General features: G+C 42.8%; 2 protein-coding genes across 18 annotated transcripts in view; both read left to right on the top strand.

Annotated features, from left to right (window-relative positions):
* Positions 1-294: 294 nt before the first annotated feature.
* Positions 295-13216, top strand: GLE1 (GLE1 RNA export mediator). Of its 7 annotated transcripts, none has more exons than XM_009685016.2 (16): positions 295-568; positions 651-875; positions 1939-2064; positions 2283-2431; positions 2781-2841; positions 3577-3831; positions 4606-4834; positions 5420-5535; positions 6591-6660; positions 7017-7159; positions 8044-8234; positions 8743-8872; positions 9188-9292; positions 10135-10217; positions 10399-10462; positions 11429-13216. In XM_009685016.2, exons 2-16 carry the CDS (start codon positions 669-671, stop codon positions 11495-11497), a joined length of 1998 nt encoding a protein of 665 aa, XP_009683311.2. In that variant the 5' UTR covers positions 295-568; positions 651-668; the 3' UTR covers positions 11498-13216. The 7 variants fall into 7 exon arrangements, 4 of the variants coding, with proteins under 4 accessions (XP_009683311.2, XP_068770802.1, XP_068770801.1 ...); XM_068914701.1 differs by having other exon boundaries at positions 301-461; XM_068914700.1 differs by having other exon boundaries at positions 301-461; positions 10399-10512.
* Positions 13217-14778: 1562 nt separating this feature from the next.
* The window catches only part of SPTAN1 (spectrin alpha, non-erythrocytic 1), a 53341-nt gene continuing 45576 nt past the window's right edge, over positions 14779-22543 (top strand). For 7 of the 11 annotated variants that reach the window (XM_068914532.1, XM_068914530.1, XM_068914529.1 and 4 more), the window contains exon 1: positions 17962-18009. In XM_068914532.1, coding sequence (XP_068770633.1) covers positions 17977-18009 — 33 coding nt within the window. In that variant the 5' untranslated portion in view covers positions 17962-17976. Of the gene's footprint in view, positions 14949-17961; positions 18010-22543 lie in introns of those variants that run through there. The other 4 variants (XM_068914535.1, XM_068914534.1, XM_068914533.1 and 1 more) reach the window with 2 other exon arrangements.

Raw genomic sequence — 22543 nt, 5'->3', positions numbered from 1 at the left:
TCGGTGGTGTTACGTGGAGGATTTCTTCCTCGTTTGCCAAGGCTTTGGTGAATTTGCCGTTTCTTGGCGCTTCTGGGACTGTTTTGGGCGAACAAATAGATCACAGGGGCGCTTGGCGGGGAACACCTAGACGCCTTTTGGGTGGCTTCTCCCCCCTCAAGGCAGCGAAGCCGCTTCGGCCCCGGATCGGCCCCGGGGGAGCCTCGAACCCGCGGCCCCCCGCTCGCAACGGCGTCGGGGGGGGGGGGGGGCCGGGCACGGCCGCAAAGGGCGGGAAGCGGCCGGCGGCGCCCCGGAAGCGGAAGGGCGGGGCGAGGTGCTGGCGGCGGCCGCGGCCGTTGGCGTTGCCGGGGGAGCGGGGCGCCATGCAGCCGCGGCGGCTCCGCTGGGAGACCCTGGCGGCCCTGCGCACCTCCAGCAAGGGCCGGCTGAGCTACTGCCGCCGCTGGCTCCACGACGAGGTGAGGGCTCGCTCCCCGGCTCTTCGGCACCGCTGAAATAGCGCAGGGTTTGGCCGGGCTGTTGCAGGAGCAGAGAGGGTTTTCTTCTGCCCGCGCTCCGGAGTCTTGTAAGGGTCTAGATGTGCTGTAGCCCTTTACCCGCCGTTTCCTGGCGCTTGGCGTGTTCACGGAGGACGTTGTCTCCCGCAGGATGTTTTGGAAGGATGCATGGCTCCCCTGATGCTGTCCTCCTACTCCGGCTGGGTCCTGGACAGAGTGGTTGGGCACTCAGCCCAAGAAACGGCTCCCTCCAGAAGTTCAACACCCAAAGAATCCACTCCCCGTACGGACCGGTCTTCTCTTGAGAAGGCCCTTTCTCCTGCCAGCCAGCAAGGCCTTTCACCGCTTTCCTCTGCAGTGCCAAGTGCCATAAAGGTAGCTGTCTAACTAGCCCCTATGTGAGCCGCTGTGGGAAAAATTACGCCAGCTCGTTGCTGCGAAGCGCCTGATAAAGACTGTGTGGTGGTCTGTTAATTTGCTTGTGGGAAAAACGTGCTCGGCTTTAGCTTTTTTTTTTAGTTTAACCAGGAGCTGATAAAATTGGAAATATTAAGATCTTGATATAGTGATGTTTCACAGTAGGCTAAAAGCAAACTCTTTCACGGTTAACTAAGGAAAACTTGGAACAGTATAGCTACATGGCTTATTAGCGCGGGCTCCATCTGTATGGAAGAATAAGGCCCCAAAGTAGGATCAGAGTGTTGAGGAAGTCGGTGAGTGCTCCTTGGGTTCTCTTCTGCCTATTCCTGGAGTCTTTTAATGGTCTAGATGTGTTAGAGCGTTCTTTCCTAAGGCAAAGTGGAAGGAAACTGGACAGTGAGCAGCTCAATTGTAACTGTATTGAGGTCTGTGAAGCACCTGAAGAGGCAACGAACGTATTTTGCTATATATTGAAAGATGATTTAACTACGTAAGAGCAGTATTGAGTTAAACAGCAAAGGTTTTGTATCCTTTTGGTCCCATTTAGTCTTGTGAAATATCCTGTGAGGAAAACATCTTAATGAGGCAGCGAGACATGAGAAAAGTTATGAAGGAGAGGCTGAAGACTCTTTGTAAACAGTAAATTCAAAGCAGAAGCCTCAGTGAGCTTCCTTCAGCATCACACCCTCATTGACGTTAGAGGGAACCCGAGGAGTCCAGCCTGTCTAGGTTACAGTTGCCTTTGTAAATGCCCTATAGGCTCTTGGTGTCTCTTTTCCCAGTCTTACTGATTTGGAAGAGCAGTTATCCCAAACTCAGGTGCTAGAGGATGCTCAAAATCTGGAGACTACACTAATGGGGTATATAACTACTCTAAAGAGCTGCATGGTGGTTGACTCCTTTGTATGTTCCTCTACAAATAACGTGCAGTTTCAGACACTTGATTTACCTGGCTTCCTTCATAAGTTTCTGATATTATAATCAGTCACTGATTTTTGCACATACACTGACTGTGCAGGGAAACGAAGATCTCGGTCTGCTGGAAATGGATCAAGAAGTCTTTCCAACCATTCTGCCATCTAAAGTTACAGAAGTCGAAGGCTATATTCGGATATATGAAGAGATGCACAGGTTGAAAGGAAAGGTAAAAAGAATGGGTGAGGGAGTATGCGAATCATAGAGGAGCTATATAACAAAACGTAACAATGCTCTCGTAGAAGTAGTGGGACAGTTGTTTTCTCCCTGTGGTTTAGGATAACCACAAGTGGGCTATGGTGGCCCGCTTTGGGCTATTTCATTTGTCTTTCCTTCTGTGTCAATTCCAGTGATCACTGTGGTTTCTGATATCTTTGTAACCTACAGGAGGAGCTAAGGCAACGTCAGGAGCAGCAAGAGCAGATGGTGAGAGCAGTGTACGACCTGGCAAGGGAAAAACTGAAGCGCTTTGATGAATTGAAGGAGCTAAAGCAGCATCAGGAATTCCAAGATCTGCAGGAAGTAATGGAGAAGAGGTGAGATTAGCTATACTACGTAGTATCCTTAAAACGTTATAGCTGACTCTCTTGTTTTCAAAGTTTGGTCAAAGCGAGAATTAATTCTTGGGCCTGACAATCTACCCTAGTTGCTGATGCTCAAAAATCTCATCTGCTGCTTTTCTTACGTTACCCATCCTGTTACTGTTTGCCTTTCAGAGTAGATCTCTGGCTACTTCTGAGGTTTCAATGGTTAGAGGAAGACTGTATTTATCTGACACTTAACATTCCTTTAGCTTAGCTTAGAAGTAACTTGCATGAGTTTGTGTTTTGTCTTCTTCGTATCTTGAACATAATAATCACGTTCTGATTTTGTGTGTTATTTTAGCTCCAGAGAAGCCCAGGGGCAGCAAGAGAAGCTGAAAGAAGAACATCGACACAGAGCAAAGGTCTGAGACTTGTAGGAGTTTTCTTTCATAGGAGAGAGTGACTGCTCAGTGGGAACTGGAAAGACTAATTGATTTATACTTCCACATATCTGACATCCCTGAAATGAGAATGTATTTTCTGGTGCTGTCCTAGACACCTGCTGCGTCATTGTGGAAATAAAGTAAAGGCACGTGCATTGTAGGAGCAGAACAGTGGAGCTTTTATCTGTGGACTAACAGTTCCGTTCAAAGTTTGCTGATGTTCGCACTTGAACTAGGGCTTTGATCTCAATATATGACCAGTCGAGACGTTGTCTTTAATGGATAAGGCTTTATTCTTTAGAGGTTAGTTTACCTTTACTACTTCTGTAGAAACAGACTCTTTTCTCTCTTATATAAATAGAGTATTCTGATGTTCTTTCACGTATCCTTACAGCTTAGTTTGCTGCTTTCTTTGAGAGAACTTGAAAATACTTTTGTGTTTTGTGTTATGCTGGCTTCGTGGATGTCAAACGGTCTAAGATTTCCTCTGAACCTGTTTTTCTCCTGCTCTGTGGATCCTATAGGCAGCAGAGTTTGTCGGTCGTGCTATTACAGGCTCGCTGGTACTTCTGTGTTGGGAATTCAGACCAGGACTGGTGAAAAGTTTACTGTTTTTCTTTTCCTATATGCAGCTTCTCTTCATGGAAGCCAGAAAGATCTGTAAATCTGGAGTTATTGAAGTACTTTGTTTCTCTTGTGTCTTTCTCTCACCAGGTATTAAACCTAAAACTACGCGAGGCAGAGCAGCAGAGGCAGCGTCAGGAGGAGCTGGAGCGTTTGCGTAAGGAAGAGGGCCAGGAGAGACTGCGGCGCCTTTATTCTATCCAGGAGGAGGTGCTACAGCTTAACCAGCAGATTGATCCCAATTATAGACACAAGGACCTGCCAAGAATCGATCTTTCTGTGTACAGTAATCGTGGCAACCAGATCTGTGGGCTGGTGTCAGGACTCATCCGCACCACTAGTGAGGTGGGGGCTGATTTTTACGTTAGTTGTCGTTCCTTTCTAAAGCTTCTTGGAGTTGCCTTCAAAGGGATCTTGTTATGAGGCCATTAAATAAGAAGTTGTCACAGAAGAGTTTTTAGATGTCCTTCCTATAAAGCAGCTAATTTCAAAGGAGGTTTCTTTTCTGTTGCGCTCTAGCTGTTCCCTTGAAAACAGCTTATAAAAATACATGAGGATTTCTGCAGGAGAAAGACTGAACATTAAAATACTGTAAACTATTGATGCTGTAGAGTTCTGTTTCGAGACAGCCATGGAATTGGGGTGGTTCGTAATTTGTTCAAGCGGAGTACTGAATGTGCTATGACGCTCCTATACTTGCAAGCTTTTTCCAGTAACTAGGTTTCCTTGACAATTTTTCTCTATGTAAAAGTGGAACACAGAACTTAAAAATTAAAAACTATAACAAGGCTAGTCTTTGTTCCAGTGTGTCACAGCTGTCTTCCTGCAGAGGAAGCAGTCTGGACTTTGTATTGGGGTCCCATTATACACGTGAAAGAGTGCTACTCATTTTTGTTGTCCTAAATTCTGTGAGGACTAGCTGTGGACTAAAACCCTATTATGATCATCCTTGTATGCAGCTAAATGAGAAAAAGGTCTTTCACCAAAGAGGAGAAAATGTATGGTTGGCTCCTGAACTACCTAAAGGCTAATGCTTTACAGGCTCCTTGCTCTTACTCTTGGCCTATATGTAGTAAGGCTCAAGATTGATGTTATGTTGCCTTTTCTGTTTCTTGACAGAGAGGCTTCCCTACTCAAGGAGATGTGGCCAATACTGAAAGAGCACTGCAGGAAATGCGAGGGTTGATATCCAGCATGCAGCAAGAAATTGCTGCTGCTGTGGAAGAGAAAAGGAAGAAAGATGAAGAGGAGGAGAAAGAGAAGCAGAAAGAGTTACTGAAAAAAGAGCAGATGACGGCTCAGACTGCTGTCCCTGCACAGCATTCGGGGGGGAAACAGCAGAGGGAAGGTTGGTAAAGGCTTCCTTTTTTTTTTCTTTTTTGTTTCGTTTCCGTTCCCTCCTTATTGCATACTGTTTTGCTGTTAGGCTACCTACTACTTCATAATCTTACTGTTGTGATGACATACCTTCTGGTAGCCTTCACTTTTTTTTAGCGCAGCTAGCAAAATGTGACTGCTCGCAGCAAACTTTGTCGAGGAAACCAATGCAGCATGAACTGTATTACCTGGAGCAAAAACTGCTCTTCCCACACAGTATGCGGTATAATAGAATACTAGAGAATTAAAAGTGTAGATGGATCCTGCATGGTACTAGAAACATCTAGGGACAGACCACTGAAAGAGCTTCCTTTTTGGTCATAAATTTAAGTCCAGAAAGTCTACATGTATAAGCTATTAGGCTGAAAAACAGGGGCTCCTATATGGTTTGTGAAGTTGTAATTAATTTATAACCATAGCTTTCTAAACTGAATTCTGGGAGGAAAAAAAAAATGCTTGTAGCTGTTGATTCTTTCCAACTTTTCTAGGTTTTCTCTTAGGTTTTCTAGTGTTCTGGGGCTTTCTTAGTCTTCTGCCATTTCTATTTTAATACTAGGACTTCAAGTTAAAGCAGAAGAAAGTACCATGCAGTGGTACCAGCAGCTTCAAGATGCTGCTGACCAGTGCATTGCTTCCTTCAGTGCTATCAGCAACTGCAAAGACAACAATGAGGTATGAACAAATGATAATGCTGTTGAAGAGTGGTTACATTCATCTCTAGTGGAAGTAGGACAGCTTTCATTAAAAACGGAAAGACAAAAATTCTGACTTAGCAGCCCCTATTAATCATCTGCTCATCCAAACTGTCAGGGTAATAATCAGGAAGAAATGTTTTAATCGTCTGCTGAAAAAATCAGTTTGTTCAAGTAGGTGAGCAGACTTTCCGAAAGGTGCTATTGAGCAGAAGTCTAGCCGATTTTGGCGGTTGTACAGCTGGAAACTGTAAAAAGACAAGTAATCTGGTTAGTAATCGTAAAAAAACAACGATGTATGCTACCTGTAGTGGAATACTTTTCAGAACTCTTCTGTTTCTCATTTCCATTTATAATTCATTCTTTGTGGGAATTTTTTTGTTAAGCTGGTTTACTGAGTCCTTTGTGTCTTAATATTACTAAAACCTCGAGACAGAAAAATGTTAAACAGTGGGTTCTGAACATTCACTGTAACTTATTGTTTCCTAATATTTCTTAGCCACACTCATTTATTGTACATTCCACAGCAGAATAATCAGTATTCATTGAAGGCTTGAACATCTATTCAGAATGCAAATGAAACAAAACCTGTTAGATACTGTGCATTCAATCTTGCCCTCCCAGTACATCACATGTGTCTGAAAAACCAGTAGTTCTTCCTTGAGGCAAGACTAGACTACCTGCCTCCTTTTGTTCTTCTGGAGGCTTCTTTAGCTGTTAAAAATTGTGTGCGCAAGAACCTGGCATCTTCTTGTCTCCATGAGGGTTTTGTACTCATTATGTTGCGGGCCTTCAAGGTATAAATAAATGTTAAATTAAACATTCGCTATTCTGGAGACAAACATCTTGACCTCAGTTCCACGCGGAGTAGACTGCATAGTATTCTGCGTGGGTTTAATTCCTCCAAAGATCAGGCAGGATTTAGGGCTGAATTCTTCCTTTCAGAATTTGGTCCACAAGGCCAAAAAAAAATCTGCCTCTTGATCAGGTCTCTTGTCTGTAAAGTTTTCAACAGTGTTTTATGTTCTTCTGCAGGTGAAGAAGATTAAAATGGACTTGCAGAAAGCAGCCACAATCCCTGTGAGCCAGATCTCTAGTATAGCAGGTCAGGAGAACACCAAGAGCGGAATCCCTCTGAGATGCAGTTTCCTGTAATGATTTTAGTAGGAGCCAATGTAGCCAATGTTTCTGTATTACACCTACACCAGAAAGCTAGTATACCTACAGCTCAAGCCTTTGCAGCATGCCGTTTGCTTATGTTGTGAAGGTCTGTTCCCTCCCTTAGAGGCATCTTGCTTCATCATGATTCAGTTTCTTTAATCAAATGTAGCAAACAAGCTGTCTGAGATGCCTTGCCCTTCAGGATGTTGGTCTGGCTTTGGGAAGCCGATGTGGTCTGCCTAAGGCTTGTCAGTTGTTTCCTAATCTTCTGTCTCTATGCATTTTTTGATGTATTCACAGGTTCTCAGCTAAGAGAGATATTTGACAAGATCAATAACCTGCTCTCTGGAAAGTCTGTCCAGAGTGGAGGGCGAACTGTATCAGTGACTCAGCATCCACAGGGTCTGGATTTTGTTTACTACAAGCTTGCAGAGAAATTTGTGGTGAGGAATTGTTCTCTTTATTGAGATGGTGAAGGTAGATAGTATCCAAGAGAAAAAAGTACTATCCTGCCTCTTACTCCTAAGGACAAAATTACTAGGAGTTTAACTTGCGTGTGTTATAATGCTCCTATTGATGAGAGGAAATGTTTTTTGGATAAAGAAACGAGGTATTTCCCTTCCCTACTCCCATCTCCCGCGTGGTTTCGTCTTTTCAAGGAGGCAGAACTATTCTAAATTCCAGGGTTGTATGTTTGCGTATTCTTAACTGGTTAGGTACTTTGTTAGTAGAAAACAGACCGATAGTTGGTTTATGATTTAGCACAAAATCATACATGCGCTCAGAAAGCTTGCATATTGGCAGAACTGGGGGGAAAAAAACCACTGCTAAGGTCCAAAAGGCAAGCTTCGGTCCATGTTGTATACTTAGCATCTCCCCCAAAAAGTGCCATTGTTTGAAGTTGCTTTTTGAAGTTGGCAGTGGTTTTTTTTATTATTATTATTTTTGCCCAATTTGGACTGTTTGAGGCTTACTTTTGTTCCTGCACTGACAAAATATATGCAAAAATTGGCCCATGGAGTAAAAATGGGACCGATTTGTAAACATTTGAAAGTGATTGTTTGGAGTGAAAACACTGGTGCAGCCTCATGCATTGTGCCTGTAGTTGCTAACTCCTTTTTTTTTTTTTTTTTTTTTATGTCCCGAGCAGAAGTTTATTGGCATCTTTCTCTGTGGAAGCTGAGGATGTAGGCTATATCCCCCTTTCTGTGGGTGGCTACATAGTCATGGAGCCTTTAGTAGAGGCTAAATACCAAATAAAATAAAAAAGTTGTCGAAAAATGGCTTGAAGGGGTGGGGACTGACTTTTCCCTGTCCCTTTCCCCAGAATCAAGGAGAAGAAGAAGTAGCTTCTCACCATGAGGCAGCTTTCCCAATTGCTGTGGTGGCTTCAGGAATCTGGGAAATACACCCTCGAGTTGGAGACCTCATTTTAGCTCATCTCCACAAAAAGTGCCCCTACTCTGTTCCATTTTACCCTGCGTTCAAAGATGGGACTTCTTTGGAAGAGTATCAGAGGTAACTTTCTTAACAGAGTCAGTCCTTCAGCATTAACTCTGCAAGGGCAAAGACTGTCTTCCCCTGAGTGAACTCCACTTTTCCCCGTCTTTAATTACTTAGGCACAGTGACATGCTGGCATAGACTCTGGAGATTCACTCACAAGTGTGCAGCTCCCTGACCCTGCACCCTTGGAGGATGCTGTGTCCTTCAGCTATGGAAGTGTTTTTAGGGGTAATGGATACTCTTTTGTTTCTTCTTCCTTGTCCTTCTGAAAGAACAGTTGATACCCATAGAAACAGCTTGATTCAAGTTGAAGTGTCCGGTACAGGATCTGAAGAGTCTGATGTGGATTAAATAGTGGAATATATGATCCAGAGTGTAACCGTCAGCCTTTGCAATAATTCTTGCATGGTTCTGGAGAATTCTTGCTCTCAGTGTGGTTGACTTAATGTAAGCTGAGAACTGCGGGGACACGAGCGAATATGTTTTGCTCAGCTAATGCTGGAACATTTTTTTAATGCTTAGGATGCTTGGATATCAAGTTAAGGATTCTAAGATAGAACAGCAGGATAATTTCCTTAAACGGATGTCAGGAATGATTCGTCTTTATGCTGCTATCATTCAGCTCCGATGGCCTTATGGAAACAGACAAGGGGTATGTGCGTGTGTGTGGCTTCATTACTATTACTATTGAATTAAACATGATTTGCAGTTGAAGTGTAGTAAACTTAAACCAGCTGATTCAATGTATTTGAAGGGAGGTGATCATAATCAATAAAGCAACGCAAATCAAAGTAAATTGTAATATAGACCTCTACTTCCTTTATAATGTCATAACAATCAAGTTTTATATAAGGCTATTAGAAAATAACTTTATACAGGAGAAAGCAAACTGGAAAATTTCTGTTTCGATAACTGCATTCTGCAAGTTATAAAACAAGTGATAGATAGGTGTTTTTTTGCTTTACAGGCCCATCCTCATGGGCTGAACCATGGATGGCGCTGGCTTGCTCAGATGTTGAATATGGAGCCTCTGGCAGATGTGACAGCTACACTTCTCTTTGATTTTCTGGAGGTAAATGATGTCCTAGTATGAGCCTGCTCAGCAGCAGCAGCAGAACTTTGAAAAGTGTACGTAAGCAAACGAGCTTAAGGGGGGGAGGAGGAGGAGGAGGAGAAGAATTGGTGATGTTTTGGTGCCTGATGAGACTGCTGACTGAGGTGAGGTTCATTGTAATTTTTAACAGTAGTTTCCTTAACTTGTCCGTATCTCTTGGAAAAAGAATATGAATATTTTCAGGTTCTTCCAATTACAGCTTTGGAGCTGAATGCTTTAAAAAAATGAAGCTTACTCAGAGCACATGCAACTTCTGTTGTTATATTTGGTGCTATGTAAGGCAACTTCTGTGCTTATCAAATGTCTTCTGAAGAATTTTAAAAGAAGAAATGAGAAAATAAAGTAGAAAGTGAAATACACCATAAGGATTCAGCAAGCAGTGGGTGAAGTTTGAGGTAGTCTAAACTGAAGCTGTAAACCTTCCTGTAAATTGACTGCATGGAGAAACTTGATGAACATAGACTACAGTAATCGAGGTGGGGAAATGACCACAGTATGTGCTAGCAAATGGTATTAAGGAAGGCTGTCATTTTTGAAGGGAGCCTGGAGTGAGAGGAAGAACAATGTAAAACTGGTGACAGTGACCTCCGCGTGGTCAATAAGAAGACAAGGTGACTGTGTTAGCAGTAGTGTAGCTAACAGGCTTTGCTTGCTTTATGATAGGGATAGGTGTATTTTTTAATATTTTATCCAGACATTTTCAAACAGAAGTGGCAGATATTGAACAGGTTTGTTGAAGTTGTCGTGCTAGTCTGAGACCCGGTTCTGGAATCTGGTCTTTGTGGATTTCTGTACCATAGGTGTGTGGCAATGCCCTCATGAAACAGTATCAGGTCCAGTTCTGGAAAATGATGTTGCTTATCCGAGAAGACTATTTCCCAAGGTACGATACCTGTTGCTAGGAAAGTGAATAATCTTTATTTTTCTTTCTTATCGTGAGTGTTTGCTCTTAAATGGCTCTTCTGCCTTCCCCCACTGCTGCCATTTCCCCACCCCCCCACCCCCCTTTGTAAATTGAACCCGAGTTTCTAAGTAAATTTGGGAACGTGCTGATCTTTTTGCAGGATTGAAGCAATTACTAGCTCTGGACAGATGGGCTCTTTAATGCGTTTCAAGCAATTCTTGGAGGTAATGCAATTTCTTCAGTCTTCCAAGCTTCCCCCCCACCCCGCCTTTCGGTACGTGCATCGTTTTGATAATGAGGCCGGTGCTGCTTGCAGCATACTTGATAGTCCAGACCTGTGACTGTGATGTAACCTGGTTTTTATAACTTTTTGGTTATCGAGTTCACTTAATCTCCATGGTAGTTATGATAGCCAACATCTCCTTTCTTTCCTAACCTCACGTGTAATTTTCTCGGTGAAAACTGGTTGCAGTGGGAGGAGACGTAAAGGTTGAGAAGGATTCTGCTGAGTCATTTCTGTAACAGCTCATTTTCGTCAGAAAACGGTGCTTGTTTTTGTGCTCTCTGTTGTTCTGGTTAGGCGTACGAGGAAGCAGGCGCTTTAAACTACTCTCTGCAAAATTCTGCACAGGTGTCTTTTTAAAGAAAGCTTACAGAGCCATAAAATACTTCAATTATTTAAATTGTTTTGTGAGTGTTGACTGAAATTGTGATACATGATAGCATCAGAGTTTGTACTTTCATTTTAAAATTAGTTTTAATATGTTTTACTAGCAACACTTGGAATGTTTGCAGAAGAGCTGTCAAAACTCCTGATGGCAAACTATAAAACAGTTAGAATTCAGGTTATTTTTTTTATGTATGTCCCCTTTTCATCTCAAAAGTTCCATGGTTCTGTTTAAAATGCCCTTTTTAATTGTTTGATAAAACATTGATCTAACTCCTTGTTCAAATTCTTTCAGTCAATGATAAATTTCAAGACAGACAGATCTGATTAATACCTTGCGTTTTTGCTCTTCCCCTGAAAAGTGCTTAAGAACGAAACAGTTCCTGTATGCTTGCATTTCACTGTTCCCACGTTGGTGGGTACAGAGATTCCTAGGATAATTTCTTCACGTTGTTTGAAATTGCTAATGCTAGTTCTAAGATGCATTTTTCTTTTCCGTTTTTTCTCTCCTTGTCTTCGCCAGAAATGTCTACAGCAGAAGGAAATTCCGTTACCAAAGGGCTCTCTGCATCCTTCCTTTTGGCGGTCGTAAATCAGTTCATCTTTCTTCCTCCCTGGATGTCAGCACTTTCAGACCTGGCTTCCTGTTTACGTGTAGGGGCAAAATAAAATTATGTGTATTTAGAGGGAAGGTGAGAGTATATTCAATCAATGTTTATTTCATCAAGTTTTAATGTTGGGCAGAACATCAGTAACTCTTTAATTTGTTGAAAATAATTGGAGGGTATCCTTTGCTTTGGATTTTGTACAGTAGATTATGGAAAACAGAAGTTTTTTTTCCTTCATACATTTAAACGTGCAGAAGATACTTTAAATAGAGTATTATGATTGCCATCTCTGGGCCTCAGAGTTTAAAGACTCTCTTGGATTGAAATTTTGCTCGGTGCTCTTCAGTTTATGGAAGTGGAAATACCTCAAGGCCTTATGAAATCTTAACATAGTAGTCAGTCTCAGAAACTTACTGGTAAAACTTTATTTTTGTATCTAATATGTCTAGTTTTTATAACTCAGTTTTAATTATGTTGGCATACTGCGCGGAAGTATATGTTGCAACATCTTTAAGCTGTTTGGCCTGGCAGTGTTGACTTTCACCTCTATTGAATGTAACTTTGCTCCAAGAGACAGTATATTTAAATTAAGAGAGCTAGACTCATTGTTTTGAAAAGCTTTGCATGTATAATAACTTTATGGGGGAAGAGCGGAGTTCCTGAAGTTACAGAAATTCTGTGTTCGTTATCCATCACATGGAAGGAAGCTTATAATCCATTTTATTAAATTTAAAAGAAACAGTGGGGAAACTGCATTCGTTCTGTCATTTTATACATTGCTGATGTTCTGCCGTTGTTTGAGGGGGAAATTGTACCCTTGGGTTGCCTAAGATGAAGTACATAATAGTTTTATTTTTTAAGGGCTTTCTTATGTAAATGGATTTTTTCCTTATCAATGTTATGGCATTTTTATGTATCAAATACTGTAATACTTTTGTACTAATGGTGAATTATTCTGAGAATAGTTCATTCTAGAAATATGTTTAAATTAATATTAAGTTGGATTTTTTTAAACTGAAGCTGATGCAGTTTGTCTTTCTGTAGCTATTAAAGACGAAGTCAAGAGAATCTGTGGCTCCCTAGTGAATGCAGAAGATAAATAGGAGGGGGAACAGGGTGGAGGGAGATTTGTGTTTAATTCATGGATGTACTGCTCTTGTACTGTCTTGATGGCCTCCGATATGTGAAAATTTACTTCCAAGTTCTAGAGGTCAATGCCTTTTTTTTGTTGTTGTTGTTTTTAAACACTCTTGCAAATTAGAATTATCTGTGCTGTTTTGTTTTTGGTTTTTTTAACAGATCATTTTTGTTGGTACTAGAGACTTTACAATTTGAAGCTGTAGAAATTGTGGGTGATATGAGAATCTGTTTTCACTTTTTATATAGACCTTGGGGTCTCTGAGAAAAGGTTCTGACATTTGGACTTAAGAATTCAGGCCTTTAAAACCTTATACCATAGGAAGTTGCTCAGATTTAAAATTGTCTGGTAAATAAATTTAATTCATAATACTATATCAGTTTTGTAAACTGACTCTGGAATTCATTAGACGAGCGTTATTGCTGATTGTGCTAAGATACTGGAAGCCTCCTCCCGTTATTTTCTTTTACCAGGTAATGTTTCAGTAGTACAACTTGCGTTAACGTTTTTGCAGCTTTTTTTATACTGAGCTGAGACGTCTTAATTATATTTTGCATATCTACAATTTTGTTGGAGACTTACTTAACCAAGATAGTAATTGGTGCTGTCTGTTATAAACAGTTGTCGGCCTGTTCCGAAACACAAGGAACGTGATTTGATGATACACGAGACACAATAGCTTTCTTCTTTCTGGCTTATGGTTATGTGGGACTTTTTACATTTTGGGGGGGAACTTAAGTATATATTTTTATAAGTAACATAAGCATAGTATCCTTCTGCGTCTATAAAGGACGTTGCTATCCTCATATTATTTCAAAAACTTTAATAGGAATTTGTAATTGAATAATGAATGCAGTTGCAAAAAGATGGTAATAAAAGAATATTTTTAGATGTAGCTTAAGGTTGAATTGAACTGCCTGAACTGATGGTTGACTCTTATTACACTGTTCTGTCTGCTTTTGTCATTTTAGCAGTTCTGAGCGTTAGCCGTTTGGCACTATGGAGAGGCACTGCAAATCGGGTCTTTTATGCCCATACTAAAATGATCTATTTTCATAGGCATGTTCATTTCAAATATGACAAGTGAGAGCATCTCAGATGTGAGAAAACTGTACTCGGGAGCAGCTGCGTTAAAATTGCTGTGACTCATGCTCCTCCTTGGAGACAATAGTCCCAGGCAGTACGGCTTCTGATGCAACGGCAGTGGAAGTGCGTTTCTTCCATTTAAGTACTTGAATAAAAGAAGTGCTATTAACTCAAAAAATCACTAAAACCCACTCACTGCCTTGACTGTACTGTAGCTGTCTTACCAGGCCTTTAAAAACATTTTAGAGGGAGATTGGGGTCAACCTACTTCGGGGTGAGTATTTTAAACAGCTCCTATATACTAAAGGCTTATTTTCTTTTGACCTTAGGCAGTGGCTTTTTAAAAATAGATTTCTTTCGACTGGTACAAGCATTTGCACCCTCGTGATGTTGTGTCCTTGTCAGGCTTGTCATTTTGACATTGCATACTGGTTTAAAAAGAAAGCCTTCATGAGATGTGTGTGTGTGTGTGTGTGTGTGTGTGATGTGTGTGCATATACACACACACACACACAGAGATATATGTGCACATGCACTTTTTAAATAAGGTATAACTGATGAGGCTGCTGCTCTGTGTACAAAATCCGAGTCTGGCCTATTGATTTAAATTTTAACCCTTTAACCACTCAACCGTTCCTCTGCTTTTTGCATCTCCATCAGCTAAATGTTTCCAGGGCAGAAATCTGAACGCAGCTGGGGGGTGAAAAAAAGGGGCAGAAACCCAGAACCGCTCCCATGCGGCAATGCCCTTTTAAAGGATTTTCCAGATGGTGCCTTGTATTTTTGGAGGTCCCAGGCTCTTCAGCAGCCTGAGCGCGGGGGGGGGGGGGGAACCGAGAGGACACCCTAAGCCCCCCACCCCGGGTACCGGTGCAGCAGCCTCGGTGCAGCGGGTCCCCGCAGGCTTCACCTTGCATCACCCCGCCCCGCCCTTCGGCTCTTTCCGGAGCCGCTCGGCTCTTTCCGGAACCCTTCGGCTCTCTCCGTCTGGAAGCGCCGCCCGCCGCATGCGCCTCTTCGTGCCCCTCCCCCGCCGCTACCGACCCTTTCCGAAGCTCTTCGGCTCTTTCCGCCAGCCGGGAGCCCGTTCTGCGGCGCTGACGTCATCTCCGGCCACACTATAAAAAGGCTGGCGCGGGCGGCGCGCCGCGTCCGTGTCGGAGGGGCGGAGGGCGCGGAGCTGGCGGGGCAGGACCCTTCGCACCGACCCGGTGAGGCGGCGGGCTGCGGGGGGGGGGGGGGGGGGGGGGGGGCGCCGCGCTCGGGGCCGGCCGGGGGGCCGCGCTTCGCTTTGCCCAGCCGCTCTCGGCTAGACAGAGCATCCCCCCCCCGCCGCTTCCTTCCCCCTCCCCGCCGCTGCGGAGACAGGTGTAGGGACGCGCGCTCCCTCAGCGGCGGCGGAGGCCGCCCTGCCCCGGCGGCTCCCCGCCGCGCCCGCCCGCTCCCTCCCTGCGACCGCGGCTTCTGCCCTGCGGCTTCTTATCGCGAGCGGCCTCCGGAGCGCCGCGGCCGCCGCAGCGCCGCCGCGGGTCTCTGTCGGGGAGAGGGGGGGGAAGGGACGGGCTCCGCCCTGGGCAGCTCGGGGCCGCGGCAGGAATTTCATTCAGCGCCGTGAGGAGGGGGTGGGGGGGGGGAGGGACAGCGGCAGCACCTCCGCGGCCGTGCGGAAGGAGCGGCGGGCTCCCGCCTCGCCCGTCCCCTCCCCTCCCCCGGCGGGGGAGCGCTGCCTCCCTTCCCGCCGCGCTGAGGTAAAAACGCCGCGGGGCCGGAGCCCTGGGCGGCGGCGGCGGGGACCCGTTGCACAGCAATGGCTTCCCGGCGCTTTCGCCAGCCCGGCCCTGTCCAAGGTCAGGGGACGGAGCGGCCGCGTTTGCCTGGCGGCGGCGGGGCAGCCCTCTGCCCCGGGAGGTGGACGTCCCTCTTGAGGGAGAGGGACGCCGCAGCAGCTCCCGCGCCAGGATCGGCCTGCCCGGCAGGAGGAGAGCGAAAAGAAATCCAGAAATCGGCCCTCCCGACCTGTGTTCTTGCGTGTGTCGTGTCGGTATATAGGGCGAGCGCTGGTTTCCTTCGGGAAGGGATCGGGGTTTGTTCCTCTGCTGATGAGCCTTTTCTTATTTCCAACGTAAATCAAAGACGCGACAGCTGCGTGTTTTTATTCATTGCCCCCTTAGAACTTAACCTGGTTAGAAGGGTTTGAAGCTGCATCGTTAGATGATGATAATATGTGCCAATGCGGTAGTCGTTTGCCCTGATGTTTAAGAAAAGCACAAGCGTTATCACTGTACGTTTTTCGGCTGAGATGTGTTCCCAGTTCAGGATTTTTAAGAGCTGTTTTATGATAAAATAGCTGCATTTTCCTGTCTTGAAAACGTACGTGACTGTTGAGCAGTCTCTCATACATATTTAAACAGATTCGGAACAGCGGTTGTCTGGAGATGGCGAATGAACACGTTAGAAAATAACAGCCTGCAATGGTTCTGTATCTTTCTGGGGAAATTTTTGTTAAGCTTTGTGTTTTCAGCTAAGTGCCAGAAGATTCTGGTGACAGCGCTCTCTGAAAAGCCTCGGTCAGGGTTTCAGATTTGTTCAAAACAAATATTAAAACGCTTTGTGTGCCTCCGTGCATTTAAATGCAACTAGCATATTAGTTCTTCCATGAAATCTTCATTTGTCATTATTTATAAATTGTGCACAGAAAACAATGAACAAAGAGGTTGAAAATAGGAAGCTTTCTGCTGCATTGCGTGCGGGATCCGTAACTGTAGTAATGGAATCATTAAGCTGTATAAAATAACCTGAAACAGGGTAGCAGGTTACATTGTTCACGTGAAGTAATTTAGTTCTGTCCCTTTTGGAAAAGAAACCGTACACCTGGATAGATCGCACTGAAATTCAGTGGGCTGCCTCTTTTTTTTAATCAAATATGGATGTTACACTTCCATGAGCTCCATGATTGGTAAATTTAAGCAAGCATATTTGTGTTTACTTAAAAAAAAATGGGTAGCAACAATAACAAAAATCTGGAACGTCAAAGAGTGTCCTTAAAGCCTTATTTACGATTTTCACCTGGATGCAAGAAAGGTAGGAGAAGCCTTAAACCCCGTGACGCCTTTTGGTGTAAAATTCCAAATTCTCCAGTATTACGTTTATAACTGACCTCAGTAATTTAAGGCAAATAACTTGCTATCTTTGTTGCCTTAATTTTACCTTTTTAATATATTTATGTGTTTGTAATTGTTTTATTCATAAATACATTGCATTTTAAGGGAAGTCATTGCTTCCCCTATATTGGGGGAAATAACGTAGATTTCTCCCTCTTCTCTGCACGGTAGTATAGCGTAGGAGTTTGTTTTTGCCATTTGTCCCTGGAGTGTAGGCAGCAGAAAAATGGGGTGGAGCAGACTGCAGATGCTGTTGATGGTGATTGCCAAGTGTAGTCCAGCAATGTGCTCCTATTGCTGACCACGGATCAAATAAAGTGGCAAGCTGCCTCCTCGCTGCTGCAACCGATCCACATTAAGCTATGCAAATGCCACGATAGATACGCAGTAACTTCAGCAAGCACAAAGACACCTAACTGCAGTTGCCCACAAACTGTTTCAGGGATTGCAGGGCACTCATGGGGAAAATGCAGTTAGGGATGCAAGGAATTTTTCATCTAAAAATTCAGAGCGTTAGGTCTACTCGGCTGTTGCCAGCTACGTAATGATCCATCTCAAAAAAATATTTTCTGTCGCAACTGCTACTTGTCCTTTTTTAACGTGATGATTGGATGTGAACAGCTTTGTAGATGTCTATATTTAAAATCTTCTCATTAACTGTGTTTGTGCTTTTAAATTAAGCCACTCTATTTTATTACTCTGTAGCAAGAAGTGTCATTTGCCAAGTCCAGATAACTTTACTTTTTGTTTTGACCTTCAGTTTACGGTAGTATATTTTTTTTTAATTAACTGGAGAGGTTAGTACATACCAATGTCAGTTTTAATTAAAATTTTACTGCTGATAATTTTAACCTTTTTGCATGGGGAAGTCTGCCGCTCACAATAGCTTGCACAACAGTAACTCCAAATCCTTATATGTGGCGAGGAACCAAAATGAAAGTATGAAATGCGTACTGTGACTGAATATGTATTTTGAAGAAGGGGGGGGTGGGTGGGAATTAAATGGTGTCCTTACCTAGTAGTTAGTTGAATGTTATCTTGGTTTCCCCCTCCCTTTTAGACTCTACATTCCTTCATCATGTTGTCATCGTTTCGTAAAGTCAAAGTCCAGGTATTTTACCTAATGCATGAAGTGTCATCGCCTATTTTATTTGCCTGCCTTTATTGCAGTGACCTATTTGTAACAAAGAGCCATTCATTTGAGAATTTGAACTATACAGAGCATAAAAATTTAGCAGATGCTTTATTTGTACTGCAGTGTTGATTCTGATCTGGCTTTCCTCTAATACTTCAGATTCCCTAATTTCTTTCTGTGATGCATGACGTGTGAACGTTTTGTAGTTGTTATAGTTCAGTATGATCAGCTGTTGATGTGGATTGACTTTTTCCGAAGAGATTTCTGCTTTAAAGGGTTCTCAAGCAATATGTTTTTAGTTATAGCATCTAAAAATTGATGATAATATGACTTACGCTGTAGAACGTTGTACGTTTGAATTTGTGTAGCTGTACATCTATGGCTTTTTCCGTTCAGTGATGGTAAAATAAATAGGAGGGATGCATCAAGCTTTAGTTGGGTAATAGAGGCAACTAGATTTTATTTTGAAATAATAGTAACATAAATGTCTCTCGCTATAGTTTTAATTGTAGTAAAGATAACATAGTAAGAATGAAAAGCACTGAGGTTAATTATACAATATCACTTTATTTGGGAAGCTCTGGATTTCTGCAATGCAGTCAAGGCAACTTGCTTTCTCAGGAGCTTCAGTGCAGAGCGCAGTCCCTGCCAGCTCTGTACAGGTTCATCAAAGGTTTGTGGTGATACTAAAAATTAACTAAAACCAAAAAAACCTTGTACATAAAGGCATCAAATTTAGATAGGCAATTCCGGTGTGTTATGCAGCTTCAGCAATTTAGATGCTCTTGTGTGAATAGTGGAATTAAAATTTCAAGAGTAAACGCCTACAAATGAAGAATATATGTTTAATGATCTTCCATATTTCACAAGTACATAGTTAAGGCTGTGCACAAACCCTCAAATCAACGTACATGACTAGCTTTGCAGTCTTGCTTTAATTCACATATAATTTACACTTTTTTTATTGCTATAGTTTCTTGTGTCCCTGTAATACATCCTTCGATTTTGGGGCGTGTTTGAATTTTACGTGCTCTGTGGTTAGTCTGTATGAACCTATAGCATTAACCAGTGACTTGAACGTGTCTTGGGTTTTTATAGTGGTTTGAGTCTTTAGGTGACCTTTCTTAACAGTAACCAGGAGTATTTGGACCTAGGGTTTTACTGCAGGTAGTCCACCATTGAGATTTCCTTATTTTTGATTTTAAGGAATAACAAAAAAAATTACTGGCTATTAATTTTTTTCTCGGTAGCATTTTAAAATATGTAGTATATGCTATATGATATCATACCCGTCCGTTACTTCTTTGCAACACAATATACTCATGCAATTCCCTTCGTAACACCAGGAGCTGGTGTCCCTGCTACGTGTGCTTTTCAGAAGCTCTATTTTATTTACCTGATGTACTGGTACATGGCTAGGCACTAAACCAGGCAGTAACGGTGTTTCTGTGTTTGAGGCAGACGTAGCAGCTTACTTCTTATCTAGCATTTTGAGGAAGCTGTGAATGGAGCAAGTGAAAGTTGGAAAAGTGTATACTATTTGTTTTTCTCTGTTCTTGTAAAGATTATTTTCACATCCAGTAATAGAATTCGAGCTCTTTTGCTTAAAAAAAGAAATCGGCAATCCGTACCCTTCCTCAAAGAGGGAGGCAGGAGAGAGTAGCGAATGTCAGAGTTAAATGCTCTTTTGACAGGGCTTACATCACCTAGTATTGATGAGGGCAAAAAATGCATCAAGTTGCTCTGTGTGCGCATATTTGGGAAGCAGGAAGAGGACCGGCATATTACTCATGTTACGGGATATTACTAGGAGCACGTATGCTGAACATGCATAACACATCAGGGCTCGTTTTAAGTAAACGCCATTATTTTACTACATCTTAAGATAGTGATCTTTATATACTGATATCTGATTGCTTGTCAGGCAGAGTAGTTTAATTCTTTAAGCTTTGTGTAATTGTTTTAAAAATATGCTAACTTCTTCTATGTAGCACTTGACGTATTTTGCATTCTAGTTTTTTAAAACCCTGAAAACATGTTTTGGTAAGGGAAATGCTGACAGCTCCTGTATGTGTCTGCCCTGATGGCATTGCTGTAATTCCTGTTTAGCCCCCCCTTGATACAACTGTTTTCTGAACTTGAATGGTGTTGCTGACATCATCGTTGTTGCACTGCGGCGTCTATAGATATCTGCGGTTGTATATTCTCATTCAAAAATTTAGCATACCTTTTATACAATTTATCTGGGGACGATGGGCATTTTGTATTGAAGGGTGGGAGGTTTGTTTTGTTTTGGTTTTCACCTCCTAAATTGAATTCTACTTTTTGATGGTTTTGGTGAACACCACCACCACGATGGGATAGTGCAAAGGAGCATTGCTGATTGTTTTTTTTTTAGATAGACGCAAGCCGATTAGCAATTTTCTCAAACCATTTTCGCAACGTAAAAATGTAATGGCGTTTACCTTCAAACAGTTAAGGCAGATGTGCTGATTTGGAGGTGTCTTTTTGGCTAACACCGTAGCTCTGTGGAAGCCTGAGGTTTTTGGTAGGAAACAACCCCTTTAATCCGGCCTCCCTGCGCAGCCTGGGACTTTCGCTCCGTCTTGACTCTGACCTTATCAGCCCGGCGCAGGCTGCGCCAGGAGGGGCCGCCCAGCAGCGAGGATGGGAACGTCTCTGCGCCTGGGCCCGGCAGCGAAGCCCGTTACCCAGGCACAGGCCGGGCGTTCACATGCGTCTGAATTTGAACAATATTTTTCGCGTTAAAAGCATAAAGCCTAACTTCTCGGTAGGGGTCCTCATGGTAGGACTGCAGCGGTGTGTCGCAGAGGAAGGATGCCTTTTAGTGATGTAATTGAACCGCAAAGCTTTAGAAACATGTTGGAGAGGACTTCGTTTCGGGAGGGATACTGCAGTTCTAGCATGAAAACATTGGATGCAGACTGCATCGTTCTGCAGCATTGATGACTTTTGAGTTCAGAGCTCCCTAGTGACTGCTGATCGCGTTTTGGCAGAGCACAGACTTGCTGACGTCAGCTGATCTGCTGCAGGAAAGAACAGTCTATTATTGCTAGACCAAAGCACTTCTTTTACAATTGACTAGCTCGACTTACTGTAGTTATAAAAAGAGTCTTTCTTTTAACAAATTCCAGCAGAAAGATGAGCCAGATTGCATGGCAAGAGGCCATTACAGGATGTCTCCTATCTGTAAATTATATACATACACTTATATATATATATGTGTGTGTGTACGCACACACTGTGGATATATATATATATATTTTAATTATTTGGGCTGTGGAGGGCCTTTCTAATAGTGAAATGTAAGCTGACAGCAAAAGGCTTTACTGTGTTCCAAGGACTAACTAGGGTTTCATTTTTTTCCAGTAACGTAGATAGCTAGAGTAGGCAGAGAGGTAGGATATATTTGCACAATGCGTTTAGACTAACTGCAACTTTGTTCTTCCTGAAGACAATTTAATAAATAACTAAATTGTTGGCCAAATCCAAACACAACGTAACAGCACAGGGAAGGAAGGTTTTGGCCATAACTTACTCGCATTTTGCTCGCTTGCCCTCTTTTTGGAGGGCAAAGGCTGTGTTTGAAACAGCATTGAAAAAAACAGCTGATTTCTTAGGAAAATAAATCTGTAGCTGAGCTTGTGTTCAGGAATTTGATCTTTAAATATTCAAGTACGCTAATCAAGTGTAGCCTTCGGTACCCCTGTCTGGTGAAACTTGGACTTCACTGGTACGGCGCAGTCTACGCAGGCAGTTTTTTCCTTGCCCTCTTCTGACAATAGTGAAGACTTGGAAGAGAAAACACGGCCGAGTTTTCTTGCCTGCCTTAAACTGCCGCAATGCAGTTGGGGCTCAGAGTTCACTGGAGCAACAACTGCTGCTGAAAGGGCTGTCCTGTTGCAGGGTGTGACTGTTGGGAGAGCGCGCTGGAACGTGCACGTTCGCCCCCGTATGTTCCTTTCTGTCAGATGGTCCCTTCGCTAGCGCTTGGAACCCAAACGGAAAACGCGGCCGGGTAGATAGTTTTCCCACCCGATGGAATTTTTCACGACGTTGTGCAAGATAGGTGTCTAATTAAAGCATGCAGCTAGCGACTAAATAGCAATTTCTTGTTTAACAGCACATTTTAGAGATTGCCCGTCTTTCTCGATATGCAGCTGTACGCTTGGTTTCTTTTTTATTATTGATGCAACTGATGCTTACATTCAGCTTGATGCTTACCAAATTTATAATAAACATATTAAGAGAACTATACATGTAAACACTTGCACATCAAGGCATTAATTGCCTAATTGTTCCAGCACAGCATATTTGTTGCAGCAGCTTCTTGATGTGTGTAGTGAGTTAAATGAGTAAATATTCAAACTCCAATGACAATAGCAAATACTACTTTTCAGTTTGTGTTGCAGTTATCTCTAATTGAAAATCAAGTTGCCCTTAAAAGTTTAAGAACTGAAAATGAAAGGTTATCACAGTTTTATTAGAA

This window comes from Struthio camelus, chromosome 20 (genome assembly GCF_040807025.1).
Source record: "Struthio camelus isolate bStrCam1 chromosome 20, bStrCam1.hap1, whole genome shotgun sequence".
NCBI lineage: Eukaryota > Metazoa > Chordata > Aves > Struthioniformes > Struthionidae > Struthio > Struthio camelus.
This window is presented reverse-complemented; position numbering and strand designations above follow the sequence as displayed.

Excerpts from the sequence above, each read along its gene's own strand:
- GLE1 (XM_068914700.1), top strand. The coding sequence starts at position 366 with ATGCAGCCGCGGCGGCTCCGCTGGGAGACCCTGGCGGCCCTGCGCACC. Across the intron at positions 462-650 it reads GCCGCTGGCTCCACGACGAG|GATGTTTTGGAAGGATGCAT; the intron begins GTGAGGGCTCGC and ends TGTCTCCCGCAG. Across the intron at positions 8,873-9,187 it reads CTTATGGAAACAGACAAGGG|GCCCATCCTCATGGGCTGAA; the intron begins GTATGTGCGTGT and ends TTTGCTTTACAG.